The 17895-nt window shown below is 66.0% G+C and overlaps 3 protein-coding genes across 7 annotated transcripts in view; all 3 read right to left on the bottom strand.

The window, feature by feature from the left end:
- Window positions 1-154: 154 nt before the first annotated feature.
- On the bottom strand, window positions 155-2386 carry MFSD3 (major facilitator superfamily domain containing 3). The gene is made up of 5 exons (XM_042973140.1): window positions 1388-2386; window positions 867-1014; window positions 657-781; window positions 480-589; window positions 155-373 (listed from the first exon to the last, which is right to left on the bottom strand). Exons 1-5 carry the CDS (start codon window positions 2067-2069, stop codon window positions 200-202), a joined length of 1239 nt encoding a protein of 412 aa, XP_042829074.1. The 5' UTR covers window positions 2070-2386; the 3' UTR covers window positions 155-199.
- Window positions 2387-4023: 1637 nt separating this feature from the next.
- Window positions 4024-8116, bottom strand: GPT (glutamic--pyruvic transaminase). 2 transcript variants are annotated; one of them, XM_042973138.1, is made up of 12 exons: window positions 7353-8115; window positions 6696-6861; window positions 6462-6551; window positions 6274-6382; window positions 5959-6092; window positions 5550-5793; window positions 5342-5421; window positions 5125-5261; window positions 4851-5025; window positions 4600-4755; window positions 4379-4491; window positions 4024-4308 (listed from the first exon to the last, which is right to left on the bottom strand). In XM_042973138.1, exons 1-12 carry the CDS (start codon window positions 7394-7396, stop codon window positions 4218-4220), a joined length of 1539 nt encoding a protein of 512 aa, XP_042829072.1. In that variant the 5' UTR covers window positions 7397-8115; the 3' UTR covers window positions 4024-4217. The 2 variants fall into 2 exon arrangements, with proteins under 2 accessions (XP_042829072.1, XP_042829073.1); XM_042973139.1 differs by lacking the exon at window positions 4600-4755 and having other exon boundaries at window positions 7353-8116.
- Window positions 8117-9020: 904 nt separating this feature from the next.
- The window catches only part of PPP1R16A (protein phosphatase 1 regulatory subunit 16A), a 39869-nt gene continuing 30994 nt past the window's right edge, over window positions 9021-17895 (bottom strand). For 3 of the 4 annotated variants that reach the window (XM_042973664.1, XM_042973666.1, XM_042973665.1), the window contains 10 exons: window positions 13771-14812; window positions 12473-12543; window positions 12251-12396; window positions 11011-11114; window positions 10820-10944; window positions 10606-10731; window positions 10442-10517; window positions 10239-10368; window positions 9914-10079; window positions 9021-9656 (listed from right to left, as the gene is read on the bottom strand). In XM_042973664.1, coding sequence (XP_042829598.1) covers window positions 9282-9656; window positions 9914-10079; window positions 10239-10368; window positions 10442-10517; window positions 10606-10731; window positions 10820-10944; window positions 11011-11114; window positions 12251-12396; window positions 12473-12543; window positions 13771-14035 — 1584 coding nt within the window. In that variant the 5' untranslated portion in view covers window positions 14036-14812 and the 3' untranslated portion in view covers window positions 9021-9281. The remainder of the gene's footprint in view (window positions 9657-9913; window positions 10080-10238; window positions 10369-10441; window positions 10518-10605; window positions 10732-10819; window positions 10945-11010; window positions 11115-12250; window positions 12397-12472; window positions 12544-13770; window positions 14813-17895) is intronic. The other variant, XM_042973667.1, reaches the window with a different exon arrangement.

Raw genomic sequence — 17895 nt, 5'->3', positions numbered from 1 at the left:
CTACCTGGGCAAAGCCCACCACCAGAAGCGGGGCGAAGGGGCCCCAAAACGCGGAATAAAAAAAGCTCAAGCCATTCTTAGGAACCCTCTTTTCTTATGGGGCAGCCCCCACAGCCTGAGGACAGCCTTGCCCATCACACATCCCAGACAGCTAGGCCGTGGGCACGCTCAGCTTTATTAGGTGGGCTGGCCACCCAGCTCAGGCCAGGGTGCTGGGTGCCAGACCCAGATACAGAATGGGCATGCCTGAGAGAGCAAGGAAGAGGGAGAAGCAGAGATGCAGCCCCAGGCTGTCAGCCAGGGCTCCAGCCAGTGTGCCCAGGAACAGCTTCCCCAGCAGCTCCAGAGTGGCCAGGAGGCTGTAGTGTGTGGCCTGCGAGGGCGGGGTGGGGTGGGGTGGGGTGGGGTGTGAGATCAAATGAGGGCTTGCTTGGATCCCAGCCCTGCAGCCCCTGGGCATCCCAGCCACACCGTCTTACCTGCAGGGCACTGGGTGCCAGCTGGCTGCAGTGCATCATCAGGGTGAATGTGGTGGTTGTAACCAGGCCCCCCAGGAAGTGTTGCAGACACAGGCTCAACAAGGCTGCCCCTGGGAGGGCCAAGATCAGTAGGGCCCGGGACTCTGGACTCCTCCCCTCCCGTGGCCTGCCCCTCACCTCTCAGGACGGTGCTGGGGCCCAGCCTGACCCCCGGGGTGTCCAGGTGGAAGAGCAGGGTGGTCTGGCAGGCCAGACCACCAAGACGGAAGCGAAGCACAGACCTCAGCAAAGGCAGTGGTTGCCTGGGGTGGGGAGATGGGGCAGGTCAGGGAGTGTGGGGCAAGGCAGGTGTGAGCAGGTGGGCGGGGCAAGCTGAGGAGGGCTCACCAGTGCCTGGCCAGCAGGGCCCCGCCCAGGGACGAGCCTACAATGGAGCAGACCACAGCGCCCACACCGTTCCACAGGCCCAGCTCTGGAGTAGAGATGCCGTGGTCCAGCAGGAAGAGCGGAAACAAGCTGCTGGCGCCCTGCTCACCTGTGGGGAGAACGCCAGCAGGGGGGCTGCCCACCTCTCTTCACTTGGGGCCTCAGTTGCCTTCCCCTAGCCAGGCCCCTGCCTTGCCCCTGTCCTGGGCCACGGGTGCCAGGAGACAGCTGGGACTGGGCATCAGCCGAGCGTAGGGTCAGCATGAAGCAGCATCTGAGACCCGAGGGGCTACGGCTGGAGCTCACAGAAGCCATGCAGCCAGAGCTGGAGAAGGACCAGAGGCAAACCCCAGCTGCCGAGCCTGGCTGAGCTCCAGCCTACAGTTAGTACCCCAGAAGGCCACAAAACGGGTTCCAGGGCTCCTGGGGATCCACCTGCAGGCTCCCGTCCCTGCTGTTGCCTGACTCAAGGCCTCACTTACCCAGTTTGTAAGTGAGCACAAAGCCTGCTGTCCACAGAGTACCAGGCATGGCCAGCAATTCCTGCAGAAGGTGCAGGGTGCGGAGGGGTCGTTCTGAGGGCTGAGATACAGGCAACTGCTGCAGGGCTGGTGCAGCCCAGACCAGGGCAGCAGCCAACCAATAGATGGCAGCCAGGAGCAGAAAGAGCAGGGGCCAGGAGAGGGTGGGCACCAGGGCCAACAGGCCCCCTCCCGCCAGCACTGCCCCTAGCTTATAAGCGACCACCTGTACTGTGTTACCGGGCCCTAGCTCGGCTGGCTCCAAGAGTTGTACGGCCAGCGTGTCCAGGGCCACGTCCTGCACAGCCGCACCCAGGTTCAGCAGCAGAAGCAGCCCTGCCACGGTGACAGGCAGCCCAGCCCGGCCACCTTCTGCAGGAGGCAGGACTGCCAGCAGCCCACACACCAGGCCCAGAGCAGCCGTGCTGAGCATCAGCCAGACCCTCAGGGAGCCCCGCGTGTCCACCAGTGGGGCCCACACGAGTTTAAACAGCCACGGCAGGTACAGCACTTTGGCCAGTCCCACACGTGTCAGGGAGAGGCCACGCGCCCGCAGCAGCACGGGCAGCAGGCCGGACTGCAGCCCATAGGGCAAGCCTTGCACTAGGTAGAGCCCGGCCAGCGGCAGGAGCTTCCCATGCATGGCCAGGAGCGCGGGGAGCCCGAGGGCGAGCGCTGGGGGATCAGGGGCTGGGGCTGGGCCTGGAATCTGGTGGCCCGGGCTGGGTTCAAGGCCAGGTCAGGGCCCGGATCGGAATCAGAGGTACGGCTTGGAGTAGGGGCAGGCAAAGCGGTTCCGGGTGGGGCCCGCTCCGGTCAGGATGAAGTCAGGGATCATACGGCGTCATGGCTCTTGGGCTGGGCCAGTCAGGTCAGGGCTGTGCAGGCTGGCGTCCGGACCGGTACCCTCGGGTCCGGAGGCGGCGCGCCCTCCATAGACCGCTCTCTACGCAGCCGCGAGATGCGGCGGCCACAGAGCTTGAGAAGCGGGCCAGAGCGCCGGCCGCCCTCGGGCGCCCCCCGTGGCCACTCCGGGCGCGGCCGGGGAGCCTTGAGCACGCGCCGCGGGCAGCCTGGCTGATGTCGAGTCTGTGGCCCATCCCGGTCCTTCCCAAGGTTATCGGGTCCGGCTCCCAGACCCCCTGGACCCACACCCTAACTCTGCAGAAGTGCTTGCTTCCTTGGTGCCTCACCTGGAGCCTGGTTCTGCAGTGTCCACCGGGTCCTTCCGGCAGCCCCCACGGTCTACTACTGCTTACTTCCGCCGCTGGCACCCTCGCCTCCTTCTGGCTGTGCTTCCGGTGCCTTCCTCTAGCCAGTGGCCACAGAGGACCGTGAAAGGCAGGTTTGTGCGAAAGGTCTCAGCCGGAGGGACGCAGCCAGCTGCTCCCCGCGACGCCCTCTAGCGTCCAGTGACAAGGCCAGGAGAGGAGGGCAGGCAGGCCCAAGTCCCGCCTGACTCCAGCCGGCTCTGTGGAGGCAGGGGCCCCTCCAAGCGTTTCGTGCCTTCTCTCCCCTGCCCACAGCTGCATCCCAGAGGGCTCCCAAGGCCCAGAGGAGGTAGCGGGTGTGGCCCAGGGTTAGGAACCACCTCCAGAGCAGACAGAGCTAGAGTGCTAGTACTGGCTCCTAACCCTTGACCCCGAGGCCAGCCCAACCCTGAGAGCAACAGCTGGTGCAGCCACCGAGTGGGTCTCCTGTCACTTCGACAAGTTTCCTCGTCTGTAAAAAGGGGACTGCCATCCCTCCGTAAGAAGACTGCAGTGACCCACAGAGTGCGCACACCGTAGACACTAGTCCTTGCTCCAGTGGCAAGGACAGAGGGCTGCGCACCCGCCAGGGCCTGGGCCTCCCCAGGGTACCCCTTTGTCAGCATTTTACACACTCGTGTTTCCCGGCCCCTGCGCTTGGGCGCTTGGGCTTGGGAGGGGCCTCCACCCTCACTGGCCCCAGGACTGCATTTGCGCTAGGATATCACATCTCACACTTCAAATCCACACAAACAAAGCAAGAGTCGCTTGCTCATTCTTCCTCCCCTCCCCTCCCCTGCTTTCCAGCAGCCTCGGGTGGCAGCACCAGGCCATCTGCCCATTTAGGAGGAAGACCAAGACGTCCTCCCTTGAGTGCTGCCCACCCATCCAGCCAGCTCCAGCCTACAGTTCACTGCTGCCAGGAGAGGTGGACAGTATAGCAAGGGGAGCCAGGCCAGGGGACACAGCTTTCTGTGTCTTCCTTAGGCTACTGTTTCTGATGTGGCCACCCTGGGACTCAGTTCCCCTGTTTCTTTGTCCAGAGTCATCACCAACCCTAACAGAAAGGCCCAGTACCTTCCTTCACGCCTCCTTCTCTTCCTAATTTTTATGTGAAGTTGGCCACTCTCTGCCTTGGGACCAGACACCAGAGTGGAAACGCAGCCCATGAGAGGCACTGCATCTGTTGTAAGGTCACCTCCTCCGGGAGCCCTCCTTGACCACTCCTCCTGAAGGCTGACAAATGTCGCCCACCACCCCCCAGCCCCGCCGCGCAGGCTCTCCAGGCCGGCACAGAACCCCAGCTCAGAAAGGAACTCCGGAGTGGATAAAGGCAGGGGAAGCTCATACAGGTACGCACACCTGAACTAGTCAGGCTGCTTCATAGCTTTATTGGGGGCCTGCAGAAAGGCAGGGGGCCCAGCCCCACAGGCAGCAGGAGCAAGTCCTGAGGGCTCCAGAGACCCCCAGGGCCCTGGGCATGGTAAGTCCAGGGTCGGCCCTGCCGGCCAAGCCTGGCCCCAAAGCGGGGAGGGGGATGGTTAGGAGTACTCTCGGGTGAACTTGGCGTGGAACTGGCTCAGCTTCTCCAGCAGAGGCCGCAGCTTCTCCAAAGGGGGCAGAATGGTCATCCTAAAAAGGGAGGGAGGTAAGCAAAGGTGTTGCGGGCGGCGGGGAGGAGCCGCGGGGGGCCGGGCCTCACCGGAAGTGGTAGGTGCCTTCCTTCTGCCCGAAGCCACTCCCGGGCACCACGCAGATGCCGGTCTCCTCCAGCAGGCGCAAGCAGAAGAACATGTCGGGCGCCAGGCCCAGCTCCTGAGGTCGGGCGGCGGGGAGGAATGGTCAGGGCTCGGCTCCCAGGCCCCGCCCTCCCCCGGGGGCCCCGCCCCGCCCCGCCCCGCCCCGCCGGTCTAGGCCCCGGACCTGAGCGCGCTGCACGGCGCGCGGGGGCAGCTGCACGCTAGGGAAGGAGTACATGGCGCCCTGCACCGGGTTGCAGCGGATGCCGGGAGCCTCGTTGAAAACTTGCTCCGTGAGCTTGGCCTTCGCCGCCAGCTCGGCCAGCACCGCCTGCCTCTCCTGCGGCGGCGGAGGGCGGGCCGATCAGGCGGGGGCGGGCCGCGGTCGCGCAGCCCCCTCCGCGCCCCCGCCCCCCTGGGCCCTTTCCCGCTCACCGCCTGGAACTGCGCGAAGGAGGGCTCCGAGGGTGCGGGAGGGCTGACCACCAAGTCCAGCAGGAGTTGGCCCGGCACCGGCGGGCACAGCCGCACGCTCATCAGCTTCTGCATCTGGGACTGCACCGCGGGGTCCATGTTCACCACCTCCACGTAGCCGCCGCGGAACCCACACCTGCGGAAGAGGACAGATGTTCAGGCAGGGTCGGCGAGGGGGGTGGGGGCAGGCCGAGGATGGAGGCCGCGAGCCCTCGCCCGCCCGGCCTGCACGCACTCTCCCATGTAGCCTTTGGAGACCGAGTGGAAGGAGGCGAGCTCCTGCTGCGCCGCGTAGGGCGGCCCCATCTCCGTGAGCACCTTCTTGAACGAGTGGAACTGCGAGCCCTCCGCGTACACGTTGTCTTGGTACACCTGGGCGGGCGGACGGGCGTCACGGGGGGCAGCCGCTGCTGCCCTCCGACCGCAAGCCCCAGGCGAGCCCCTGCCAGCACCTCATCCGCCATCAGGAAGAGGCGCTCCTCAAAGGCGAAGCGAATCACGGCCTCGATGCACTCGCGGGCTTGCACCTGCCCTGGGGCGCGGGACATGCAGCAGGTCCGGGTCAGACTCGGGGCGCGGCGCTCAGCGGGGAGGGGGAGCAGGGAGAGAGGGCAGACTGACCGCGGCGGGGGAGGGGGTGGGGGGGAACGGGCGGCGCACCAGTGGGGTTGCCGGGGTTGATAACGCAGAGTGCGCGAGGGCAGCAATGATCCCGCGCCTGGGCCAGGGCGCGCCGCAGCTCGGCCACGTCGAGGGCCCACGCGCGCTCCTCGTCCAGGTAGTAATCCACCTGCACAGCGTTGAGCTCGGCCAGCGCGGCCGAGTAGAGCGGGTACTGAGGGATGGGGATGAGCACACCCGTGCGCGTGCGACCCTCTCCAGCCACCAGCAACTTCAGCACCGTCTGCAGGCCGGATGGGGAGGGGAAGGGAAGACAAGGTTGGTGAGGCCAGGGGCTGCACCTGTCCCCCGCCCCGCCTGGAACCGGTGCCAGGGTGCCAGGAGGAACAGAGTCCTGCCGGCCGCCCAGAAAGAGCCCCGGTGTCCTCCTGCCTCGGCCCTGGCCTACCACGATGGCGTCGCTGGCCCCGGTGGACAGGTAAATGTTACTGGGGTCCGCGGGAATGCCTCCGTCGCGCCGCTCGATGTACCTGGCTACATCCTCCCGGATCAGCTGGATGCCTGAGCTGATGCTGTAGGCCCCTGAGCCAGGAGGCGGGGCAGAGCGGGTGAGAAGAGAGGACACGTGAGGTCCCTTAGCAGCCCTCCCAAAGATCTCCGCCCCTTCCAAGCGGGTGGGCGGATCCACCCCTCCCTTGGGACAGCCTCCCTCCAGCTCCCGCTCCTCCCCGGGGCTTTGGCTGGTTGGGGCACTGGCACTTACCCAGGCTGTGTCCCCCGCACGCCTGCAAGATGCGCTCAGCCCTTCTCTTGGCATCCTCGGGGAAGTCCGGGCTGTTCAGGAGATCGGGGTGGACGCAGAGGGCCAGGACCTGGGAGGAGCGAATGCTGAGGCCCGAGCACGTGGGCCGAGGGGGGAGAGGCGCCGGGGCAATGGCGAGCCAGCCTCACCTGACGCAGGAAGGTGATGGGCTTCTGCCCCATGGCCTGTGCATCCCCGATGTTGGCGCGAATGACCTCAGTGAAGGGCTTCTTTACCCCCTAAGAGGGAGGGGGCACAGGCAGTGAGAACGGAGCCTTTATTACTCTGGCAGGTCCTTGTCCTAGGTGACTCTGGGGAGGAATGGAGCCGACTCAGCTGCCCAGGTGGAGCCTGGAGGACAATGGTGGGGCCCAGAGCCATACCTGCCGCAGCTCCTGCTCCAGCTCAAGGGCACGCAGCACGATGGGACCTCGCACCGCATACTCCACCTTCCGAACACAGGGGTTCATGGTGTCCAGCGTCAGCACCTTCTCCTTCAGCCCGTTCATTGCAACCTGGCTGTGGTCACCCGCCCTCATGGCCATGACCCTACTCAGACCAGGCAGGAAGGTCAGGATGCGGCAGGATTCGGAAGTGGGGATAGCTGGGTCCGGGCTCAGTGGGCTGGGGCTGGGAAGAGGGAGCCTGGGTAGGGGGGCTCAAGGTAAAGGGCACCCTCTTCACTGCAGCCTGCTGGCCCCACTGAACGGGACAGAAAAGGCTGAAGAAGGAGCTGGGGCCACTGGGCCCCGCCCCACCAGTCTGGGCACAGTTCTGCCCCAGGGAGCCATAGGGAGTGCATGAGGAGGCAGGCGGGGCTTGGGGCGAGGCCCAGTGCCCGCCCAGTGGTGCGCAGCGTCCCCACGATGGGGGGAGCAGGAGACCTACATGGGGGGTAGGGACAGACAGAAGGTTCAAGAAGCTCTAAGGGACCCGGCCTGTGGGGGTGGGGGAGGTGCGCTGAGTGCCCTGAGGGGTTGGCAGGGCTGAGCAGGGCTAAGCCCCAAGGGGAGACGGAGCTGGGGCCTCTGGAGATTTACCCCAGCAGGGCTCTGCCAGGGCCGAGCCCTCTCAGGCCCCCCATCTTTGCTTGGGCTAGCAGGCCTGTCTCCCAGGCAACTGAGCCAGGCCTCTATAGAATCCTGGGGTTATCGGGGGAGGGGAGCAAAAGCTCAGACGCAGGGTTCCATCCAGCCCCTCCCGGGCTGGCAACCATGGCCCATAGGCTGCAAGAGCCCTGTGGTTGGACCTTGGTCCCAGATCAGCAACTTGGTAGAGGCCAGAGTCTCCGGGCTGAAGTGTTGGAGGTGGGGGCAGGGCAGCTCTGGGCCTTTGGAGGGCCCTCGGACACCTGGGACACCCGGGACACCTCCACTGCTCTTGGTTGCTGTCCTGCCCTTTCACCAGGCCCCAGCCTAGAGCTGCCCTTGGGTATCCACACCACAGGCCAGGTGACCTCAGTTCCCCTTCCCTGGAGCTCCTGATTGGTAGAGACAAGGGGAAGCAAACAGTGATAGGCCCTCCGAGCCCCACCTTCCCAGGCCCTGAAGGGAGCTGATAGGCCATGCCCAGGGGTGGCTACCCCAACTGCTGACATCTGACAAGGTCAAGGCACCAGCCCTCTGACAGGGGCTGTGGGCAGCCGGTCAGGCCCGGGCTCCTCGGCTCCCGCTGGCTGGAAAGGGAAGAACAGGATCCCCAAGCAGCCAGCCAGTGTCTCACCTCGCACCCCTCGGCTCGGCTCTGTGCTACCTCGGGCCCCCAGCGCACAGGCCTGCCCCTCCAGGACCCAGCAGCCCCAGGCGGAGCCGGCCCCCTCCCGCCCCTGGCAGGAAGGCCCAAGTGGCAGCTGTTAGCAGGTGGGCCTTGGCAGCTGCACCGCCCCACACACTAAATTTACCCAGCAGCCTACCCACTGGCCCGCCCCAGCCCTGCCGAGGACACCCCTCCAACCACTGATGCTCAGGAAAGGGAGGGCCCTGCAGACACAAGGCTGACTGGGTCAATATCCACTGGGGAGGAGAAGGTGACCTCAGCCCATTTCACCCAGCACTGGTGGCCATGCAAAGCTGCCCACCACGGACAAATGAGCTGGAAGTGCCCTCAGCCCTCCCACTCGAGGCCCCTAAAGGGCCCCTGTCACCCTGACACATCGTGCCCAGCCAGCTCAGAATCTGGGCGGCCAACCACTGGCCCCCTTTGCCAGCCCAGGCAGAGGCTGGCGGCCAGGTCCCGGGATCAGGGCTACAGGCCAGGAACAGGGGACTCATCCCCCAGGGAGGTTTCTGACTCTGGCCTTGTACTGATTCTCCCCTCTGGTTATGGCTCGAGTCTTGTGGAAACCGCACCCCCTCCCCCCCCCTGCCCTTCCGAGCCAGGATCCCTGCCCCTCTGGCATGGATACCCCCAGCTGTGACCCTCCCCCCGCCCCCCTCCCCCCGCCCCCTGCCAAGGAATCTCCTTCCAGAGCTCCCTGCTCCTCTCAGGGAAGTGAAGTGTTACAGAGGAGCCTCCAGGAGGCTGGGAGGCAGGGAGGAGGGTGCAGCATAGGCCAGGCTCCTCGCCCAGTGGCCGTGGGCCTCACCCCTACGCAGGGCCAGGCAGCCACAAGCACCTACAAGCCCTGAACAGGGACAGGCACACCCAGGAACAGCAACACGGCAGCTCCCCACCCTCAGGACAGCGGCCCAGCTGACACACACGACAAGGCAGGTGGCAAAACAGCCCTTTATCGAGTCACAGGATGAAACTAGGTCACTGCAGCCAGGAGCCCCCAGGATGGCTTCTGCCACAGGCTCATCCCTGAGCGAAGACGCTGGCATCCTAGATGCAGGAAACAGGGAAGGCCCTGCACCGGCTGCCCCCGAATAGCAGCACCGGGCACACACTGGGGTCTCCGGAGCGGGGTCCCGAGGCAGCCTCTGGCTGGGCCTGGCAACGGGACCCTCACCACTCTCCGTGTCAGCCCCTCACATGAGCAGGCAGCACGGCCTCTTCCCCGTGGGGGCCTCCTCCGAGGGTGCCGTGAGCTTAAGCAGGGGCGGATCTCCGCCAGCCCTGGAGCTGCACTCGGGCTGGGGGGTCTCGGCGTCCACATGCAGGCCGGACTCCGGGACCTCGGGCCCCTCGGATGGGGGCCGTTGCAGCTTGGCAGCAGCTCGCTGGCGCTTCAGCTCCGCCAGGGTGTGGTGGGCCTTGGCCCGGGCCAGGGCGTCAGGCGCTGTGCCGTCCAGGGGGCTCAGCTGGTAGGAGACACTCCGGTCCAGCCGCTTGGAGTACAGGTGTCGCCCTGGGGTGCCTCCAACTTGGCCGTTGTGTGGCCTGGCCAACTCGGGGTCCTCCTCCTGTTGGGGAAGCGTGGGCCCAGAGGCCATCAGGAAGGCCTTCTCTGGCCTCCCTTGGCCTTGGGCCCCAGCATGCACGGTGGTCAGGGGGCAGAAATGAGAGTGGGGGCAGGAGCCGCCCCTGTGGCACGCTAGCCCAGTTTATGGGCACAGGGACACTGCTCCCACCGGCTAGGGAGTCACCAATGTCACCACCCAGAGAGGGCAGAGCCTAGGCCCCCAGCCAGCATGCCGGAGGTGGACGGCACAGGGCTCACCTCGCTGGACGTGGGTCGCAGCTCTGCATCCGTCTGGCCGTCTTCGTCCTCCTCGGGTGGTTCTGGGCTGGTGGGCGGTGGCTGTTGCCACACGATGGCCTCCTGGGCATGCTCCCTGCGGTACAGGCTGGTGCGCTGGGTCAGGCTCACCCTCCTCACCACCTTTCTGGGGGAGGGTCGGGGGAAAGGCTGTCACTTGCCCCGCAGACTGCCCAGAGCTCCAGCTGGCGCCTGAGCGCCGCCGGCGGGGGCGGGGGGGGGGGGGGGCGGCGGGAGGGGAGTCTGCCAGCGGAGGGTAGGACACCGGGGTCGACCGCGCGCTCACCCCCGGCTGCCCGCGCTGGAGGTGCGGCGGCGCAGCAGAGAGCGCTGGCGGCCCTGGGCGCGCAGGAGCGCATCATGCTTGTGCTTCAGCTCCAGCAGCTTGGTCCGCACCTCCTCGTCCCCGCACACGTCTGGGGAGAAGTGGGTGGTCACCGGTGCCCGCTCACCCCCCCTCTACAACCGGCAGAGGCGGCCCCAGCTCACCAAGAGGTGTCTCGTCCGTCAGAGACCTCCCGTTCAGGTCGGCCCCGTGTGCCACGAGCAGCTCCACCAGGTGCACCTGAGGGGCCAGCGAGGCCGGGCTGCTGAAGGCCTCAGAGGCAGCAGCCACCGGCCCGGGCCCGGCTGCCCCCGCCCCCGGCGCTCACCTGGCCCCAGTAGGCAGCCGCGTGCAGCGGCTCCCAGCCGTCCCGGTCCTTGGCGCTCAGGCTGGCTCGGTGTTGAAGCAGCAGGGTGGCCGCCTCACTGAACCCGTTGGCAGCAGCGATGTGGAGCTGCAGGCACACCGCCCGGCCCTGAGTCCCCGGCACGCCCCTCCAGCAGCGACCTCCCGACCTGCAACCCACGTGGCCCCTTCGTCACCAGCGTGGCCCCGTGGTCCCGGGGGGCGTCGATGTCGGCCCCTGCCTGCAGCAGGCTTCGGATGTCGTCCAGCATGTGCAGCTCCGGCAAGGCCCGGGCTTCCTCGATGCCATCCTGGGTAATGCCTGCAAGGCAGCGGGGCTCAGAGCCGGCACCCGGGCACCCTGGCAGGCAGGTGGGGCCGGACTCACCGCGGTCGGCCATGGCTGTCTCAAGGCAGTCCAGCGTCCGCTCATCCTCACACAGGTCGTAAGGCATGTTCCCGTCAGTGTTGACGGCCAGGAGGTCAGCACCACTGCAAGCAGAATGGACAGGGGCTTTGGCCACAGAACGCTTCTCCCCCACGGAGGCCTCCAGTCCACCCTCTGCAGAGGCCCTCGGCCTAGGGCTGCTCTCCTGGACAGTGTGGGTTGAATGTGGAGGAGGCCCAGGCCCCCGGTGCCCCTGGGACCATCTGGCTGTGGACCTCAGCGCTGGATCCTGTACTCACGCCAGGCAGGCCACCCCCCAGTCTCCACCCACGTCTGAGCTCCAGGTTCCTGACACCCATCTGTCCCTGTCAACCTACACGACGGGCCCACGTACCAGGGGGCACTGCTGGGACTCTAGAAGCCTTGGGGAGCAAAAGACAGAGGGAGGAGAGCCCAGATGACAGAAGACAGCTGCAGAGAACGGGGCTCAGGCAGGAACATGGCCCCAGGGAAAGACAGGGAGCTGAAGGGAGCCCAGAACACAAAAGTGGGTGCTCACTGTGGAGAGGAGCAGGGAGGGGGTAGGGGCTGTCTGTGCACAGCCATCCCTCCTACTCTGTGGCATCTGTGTGTGAAGGGGAGAGACTGCCACCCGCCCACATACCCACCATCAGCACCTGGACCACTCCGAGGACAGCCTGGGCCCCTGACCGTCTGTTCTACTACAGGGGTCCCTATGGGGGGATTCCTGGATGCCCCTTTCTGTTCACCAAGGCCTGTGTCCGAAGCAGCTCTGCCCTGCTCCGCCCTCCTTGTCAAAGGCCCCACCTCCGTCTTCACCACTGCCACCCCCATCATTCTGCCCAGAGTGGCAGTTCTCTGGGCAGACCCCAGGGAGGACCGGAGCTAGAGGTCAAGGCCTGCCCTCAAGGAGTTCCCAAACCCCTAAGAGTGCTCGGCAGGAGGATGTGCCCAGGCCGACAGCCACACTGCCCTGGGCACACGCTTGTCCCCTTGGCATCAGTGTCTGCAGCCTCTGCCCAGGCCCTGATCTCCACCAGCATGAAGTCAGGGTAAGCAAGGGTGAGAGGGAACACAAGAGGCCAAGGGCCAAGTGTGCTTCCTGTGGAGGGGACAACAGGCTCGTGTCTCAGGAAGAACTACTATCTGCGAGGAAGGCCCTGCCCCCTGGCCTGGCTGCAGCCCCTCCCCAGCTCTGGCCACACCAGCGGGGCCCTACCGGGCAATGAGCAGCTCCACCAGGTGCAGGTGGCCACAGGTGGCCGCGGCGTGCAGGGGTGTCCAGCTTTCGCTGTCACGGGCGTTGACCTCAGCCCCGGCGTCCAGCAGCTGCCGTACCACGTCCCGGAAGTCATCGATGCAGCTCTACGAACCACACAGCCTGAGGCCAGCGCCCCGGCCAGCGCCCCTCCTCTCCCTCCCCACCCTCGGCGTGGCTGACCTGGTGCAGCGCCGTCAGGCCATCCTCGTTGGCCAGGTCAGGGCTGACCCCGCTCTCGAGGAACTGGCGGACTGTGAGAAGGGGGCGGGAAGCGTGGTCAGGACGCAGGGCTAGGGGTCCTGCCAGGCCAACACTGTTCAGCCCGGGCGCCAGGTACCTGGGCGGACTGCAGTGCCGCAGCCGGGAGCAGAGAGTGGTGAGGAAGACAGAGGTGTGGGTGGCAAGAGGGACACCCGAGTCCAGGCTGAGGGCTCAAGAGTTGGGGCTCTGAGTATCTGTCGGCCCCAGGTGGGCATACACAGCAGCCCTCTGCCCCCAGCACCTAGCAGGACCCACCCCTCCTGAATCAGGGCACTCCCAGCCCTCAGGCTCCCGTGTGAGCACAGGCCCCCTGCCCAGCTGCAGCCTGCAGTGTGGGCCCCAGGCATCCAGGCCCACCCCCTCCAAGGTCTCCCTCAGTAGAGCTGATTCCTGTCCTCACTCTTCAGTGGTCCCATCTGGGGCCTAGCCTGTCACCAAGGTCATCCCAGACCTCCTTACTGGCCTGGCCTTCCCAGATATGCTCCATGGGCAGCAGGGTGATGCACCCCACTTCCCACAGTTCCCTGAGCCTGGGCCAGCGGCACACCCACCACGCCCTCCTCTACCGCCCCTGCCTTGAGGCACTGCCCGCCTCTCCTTGCCCTCTGCACCCCAGCCTCTGCCCTGGAGGACGGCAGGACGAGCCTTCAGGAGCCCCTCAGGGACAGCAGAGGGGCCATGAGCACACAGGGTGCAGGGGAGGAACGAGGAGCCTGTCACTGGCCAGGGCGGTCCTGATGGGGAGGAAGAAGTCAAAGATGGGCAGAGGCAGGTGTCGAGAGGGCTGGCCTGCGGGGACCCCCAGCCCCGCACTCTAACCTGCTGAGGTGGGCGTGGCCGCCCTCCTTTACACAGGTGGAGACAGGGCCCAAGCAGGTGGTGGCCAGGCCTCTCCTGGTCATCGCCCAGCACCCTGGCCAGAGGCACTGAAGAGGATGGGCCACTCCCAGCCCACCTGAGCCAAGCCCCGGGCACTGCCCCGAGCTCCTGTGGGCTCCCCGATGCCCCTGCCCGATCCCATCAGCCTCACCCCCGCAGCAGCACCCCAGTGTGCTGCGCCATCACTGGTGAGCCTCAAGTGGCCGACCACTGAGAGCAAGCGCCCGAGGACACCAGGCCAGCCCCGGGGCCTCCGCAGGACAGCACCGTGCCCTCCGCAGATCTCTCCAGGACCGAGGTGGAGGACAGGGTCTTCCCTTGGGCTCAGCCATGCTCACCTTCCTCCAGGTCATTTCGGGCAGCAGCCTCCAGGAGGGCAACGCTGGGAGGGAAAAGGACCCGCTTCTGTGGCTGGCCGCTGGCTGCCTCCTTCCATGGCCGCGGCCGCTCCTGGCGGCCCTTCTTGCCCTGGGCCTCCTTCTCAGCCTGGGCCCACATCTTCACCTGCTGGGCACGCCGCTTCTGGGCGTGCTTCAGCCGCTCCTGTGTGCTCATCCTGCCCACCATGGGCATCTCTGCCAGCAGCTCCAGGTGCTCGGCCATGGCGGGGGCCGCCTGCCCGGGGGACTGCTCGGGGCACCAGGTGGGGGAGCACCGGGGCCAGACTGGGCCTGAGGGGTGGGGCAGCTGGCTGGACTGGCACCCTTGGGGGCATCCCCTCCCCAAGGCTCAGTGGTGCCCTCCGCCCCTGGCAAGGCTGGGTCACGAGGCCCCACGCCGTGACCAGGCCCGGGCAGAAAGGGCAGGGTGGGAGGGCACCTTCTCCCTGCCTCTCAAGAGCCCCGGCACCTCAGCTACTCAACGGGCAGGGCCTCACCTCCCTCTTGGGGTCAGGGTGCACAGCCTGTGGGAAGCAGCCCACGACCTGGCCAGCCTCGGTCCAGGGTCTGAAGCTAATTACCTAGATAAGAGAGGTGCAGCGTCCTGGCACTTGGATGAGGGTAAAGCGGGGGCAGGGCAATGGGCAGAGGCCCCTGGGAGTTCCAGAAGCCCCCTCACCTTCCAGGCCTTAGGATCCTGGGTGGGGCCTGGGAGCAGCCATAGCCTGGCGTCCCCTCCCCTCTCCCTCACTCTTCCAGGGTCAGTACGTTAGTGCTAACAGGGGGGTGTGGCCAGAAGGCGGGTCCCACAGCCACAGAGAAACCGGGGCAGGGCGTGCCCTCAGAGTCCTGGGGTCTCGGCCCCCAGTGCCCAGGAGTGAGACTGTGTGAGCAGCCAGGGTACCAAAGGCACGGCAGGCCCGGCGACTATGTCTTCAGGAGGGCCTCCTTTTGGAAGAGCAGTTGATCAGGCTGCAGACAGCAGGTGGCATCCACCAGCCTGTGGAGGAGGAACAGGAAACAAACACATCAAGGCTGGCTCCAGGTGGGGCAGGCCAGCAGGGAAGAACACTAGCCCTGCCCTGTCCCAGCCAGCGCCATGGGACACATGGGACAACATTCCTGGCAGGGGGTGAGGGGGCTCACTCAGAGTTCCCAGAAAGGGCAGTGCAGCTGAGAGCAGAGAGCAAGGACCGCTGTGCTGACAGCCACAACGGAGCCTTCCCCGCGAGGCTGCCCCTCCAGGGAGTTGTTCTCCGCAAGTTTCTCAAGGCCCCAGGCTCTGACCCTGGTCCCCACGGCCACACTGACCTATCTGCCCCAGGCTTGACTGCACAAAGTCACGGTCTCCTTGGGCTCTCCTGGAAGTGCTCCGAGGGCTGTGCCAGCTACAAACCAGGGCGAGCGCCCGTCTTCTGCGAGATTATCCTTCCCTCCTGGCCACTCACAGCCCCTCCCTTCATGCTCCCCCCACCCCCAGGAAGCAGGCCACCCCACACACACTTGGCCACAAGGTGTGACTGTCACCTCTCTGGGCCTTCCAGGGAAGCTGACCTGAACAGCCCACCCCAAGGGACCATCAGCAAGGAGCAAGGCAGGGGAGGGGGCCCGCAGAGGATGTGACGATGCCCCACCCACAAGGAAGGTGGCCCACCTACAGGCCCCACAGGGCGGCAGGGGCCAGGTTCACTTCTCAAAGGCGAGGACAGGCGCCAGTCCCAGAGCCACCACCCAACTGCCACGTTTAGCAAGATTTAGAAGGCATCATCCACCCCATCACTCTACAGACAAAAAGATTCTGATGCCCGTGTCCTACAGAAAACCAACAGCAATCAGCTGTGCAAACCGAATACATGTCTTCTGGTTTATTCATTTTAAAGGCCATCCATGAGAATTCATCACGGAGCAGGATCTGGAGAGCACCCCCTCCCCCCAACTAAGCCACAACAGGAAGAACCCCGCAGCTAACATGGGTCCTCAGCCCCCAACTCTGGTGGCCCCAGCCTCCTGAAGCCCCGGTGTGCTGTGGGCCCCTCTAGCGGCACTCCTGGCTGTTAGATGCCCAAGGGCAGTCTCCATGCTCCCTTGGGAGGGCCTCGGGCTGACGACTGTCTCCTCTAGAGCCCCGGTGACCCTAAGGTGACCCGGGGAGTCCCAGGACAACACTGCAGTGGATGCGGATGCCAGGACAGTCTCCCTCAAGGAGTGACAGTGCCCAGTGCCTGGCCCCTCCAGGCTCAGCCCTAAGCTTTCTGGCCCCCAGACCCCTCCCAGCCACAGTCCAGGAACAGCTGCCACAAGTAGAAGCGTTGACCCTTAGCTGAGCCACCGAGGCCAGGATGGCTTAGTGGAGTCCCACCGAATGGCCACGACGCCACACCCACATTGCAGGGTGGTGGGGGGGTGCGGGACGGTGGTGGGGGGCAGGTAAGCAAGGCTTCTCCTGCCTCGTCTACAAATTTTCCCCCAAGTCTCTCTGGAATGTCAGAGAGAATCTGAGTGGTTTTTTTTCCAGGTCTCAGCTCTGTGCCCAGGTAAGCTGCACAAGAGTGTGGGAGTGAGATGGGAAAGACAAGAGGAGCCTGAGGACAGCCCTCGCCCCTCAGCCCGCACCACTGGGCCATCCCCAAAGACTATGGCTGAAGGCGCAGGACCCAGAGCCCAGCCCAGCGTGAACAGACCCATGCTGGCCTGAGTGTCTCTGCAGCCTTGCCGCATAACCCCCACAGCGCCTCCAGCAGGCCCCATTTGCTACACAGGGAAACTGAGGCCATGCTTGCACCCAAAGTCCCCTGTTGACTACTTCACCACATCACACCCTCAGCGTCTGGGTGAGGATTAGAGATGGTGCCACAAGAGCCCGGAGCCATGGCTTCACTCGCCCATGGCCTTGTTCAGAGAGGGGAAGAGACTGGCGGTGGAGGCTGGGGGAGTCCACCTGCTGGGGGGCCACACAGGCAGCACGGGGGTGGTCACTGCAGGGAGCACAGAGGGCCAGTGCAGGGAGCACGGGGGGGGGGTGTCACTGCAGGGAGCACGGGGGGGGTCACTGCAGGCAGCAGGGGGGGGGGCACACAGGGAGCACGGGGGGCCACTGTAGGGAGCATGGGGGCCACTGCAGGGAGCACGAGGGGCCACACAGGGAGCACGGGGGGCCACACAGGGAGCACGGCGGGCCACACAGGGAGCACGGGGGGCCACTGCAGGGAGCACGGGGGGCCACTGCAGGGAGCACGAGGGGCCACTGCAGGGAGCACGGCGGGCCACTGCAGGGAGCACGGGGAGCCACTGCAGGGAGCACGAGGGGCCACACAGGGAGCACGGGGGGCCACTGTAGGGAGCATGGGGGCCACTGCAGGGAGGATGGGGGCCACTGCAGGGAGCACAAGGGGCCACACAGGGAGCACGGGGGGCTACACAGGGAGCACGGAGGGCCACACAGGGAGCACGGGGGCCACTGCAGGGAGCACGGGGGGCCACTGCAGGGAGCACGAGGGGCCACACAGGGAGCACGGAGGGCCACACAGGGAGCACGGGGGGCCACTGTAGGGAGCATGGGGGCCACTGCAGGGAGCACGGGGGGCCACACAGGGAGCACGGAGGGCCACACAGGGAGCACGGGGGGCCACTGTAGGGAGCATGGGGGCCACTGCAGGGAGCACGGGGGGCCACACAGGGAGCACGGAGGGCCACACAGGGAGCACGGGGGGCCACTGCAGGGAGCACGAGGGGCCACACAGGGAGCACGAGGGGCCACACAGGGAGCACGGGGGGCCACTGCAGGGAGCACGAGGGGCCACTGCAGGGAGCACGAGGGGCCACACAGGGAGCACGGGGGGCCACACAGGGAGCACGGAGGGCCACACAGCACTAAGCAGGGGTGGGGGGAGGCTGCTTCAACACACAGCCACGGAGGGCAGGATCCACCTCTGTCCTCGCACCAAAATCAACTCCAGACTCATCAGAGACACAGACCTAAGGAAAACTAAAGCCACAGGAGTACAAGAAGGAAAGAGTTACCTGTGTGATCCCAGCAAAGGGGAAAGCCTTTCTCAACTGGATGCAAAACCCAGGAACAAAAAC

Source organism: Panthera tigris, chromosome F2, assembly GCF_018350195.1.
Source record: "Panthera tigris isolate Pti1 chromosome F2, P.tigris_Pti1_mat1.1, whole genome shotgun sequence".
Taxonomy (NCBI): Eukaryota; Metazoa; Chordata; class Mammalia; order Carnivora; family Felidae; genus Panthera; species Panthera tigris.
Note: the sequence above shows the minus strand (reverse complement) of the source record. Positions and strands in the feature narration are given on the sequence as shown.

Excerpts from the sequence above, each read along its gene's own strand:
- MFSD3 (XM_042973140.1), bottom strand. The coding sequence starts at position 2,069 with ATGCATGGGAAGCTCCTGCCGCTGGCCGGGCTCTACCTAGTGCAAGGC. Across the intron at positions 1,015-1,387 it reads TGTGCTCACTTACAAACTGG|GTGAGCAGGGCGCCAGCAGC; the intron begins GTAAGTGAGGCC and ends TTCTCCCCACAG. Across the intron at positions 782-866 it reads GCCCTGCTGGCCAGGCACTG|GCAACCACTGCCTTTGCTGA; the intron begins GTGAGCCCTCCT and ends TCCCCACCCCAG.
- GPT (XM_042973138.1), bottom strand. The coding sequence starts at position 7,396 with ATGGGGGGCCTGAGAGGGCTCGGCCCTGGCAGAGCCCTGCTGGG. Across the intron at positions 5,422-5,549 it reads CAACCCCGGCAACCCCACTG|GGCAGGTGCAAGCCCGCGAG; the intron begins GTGCGCCGCCCG and ends CCCGCGCCCCAG. Across the intron at positions 5,026-5,124 it reads TCCAAAGGCTACATGGGAGA|GTGTGGGTTCCGCGGCGGCT; the intron begins GTGCGTGCAGGC and ends CCTCTTCCGCAG.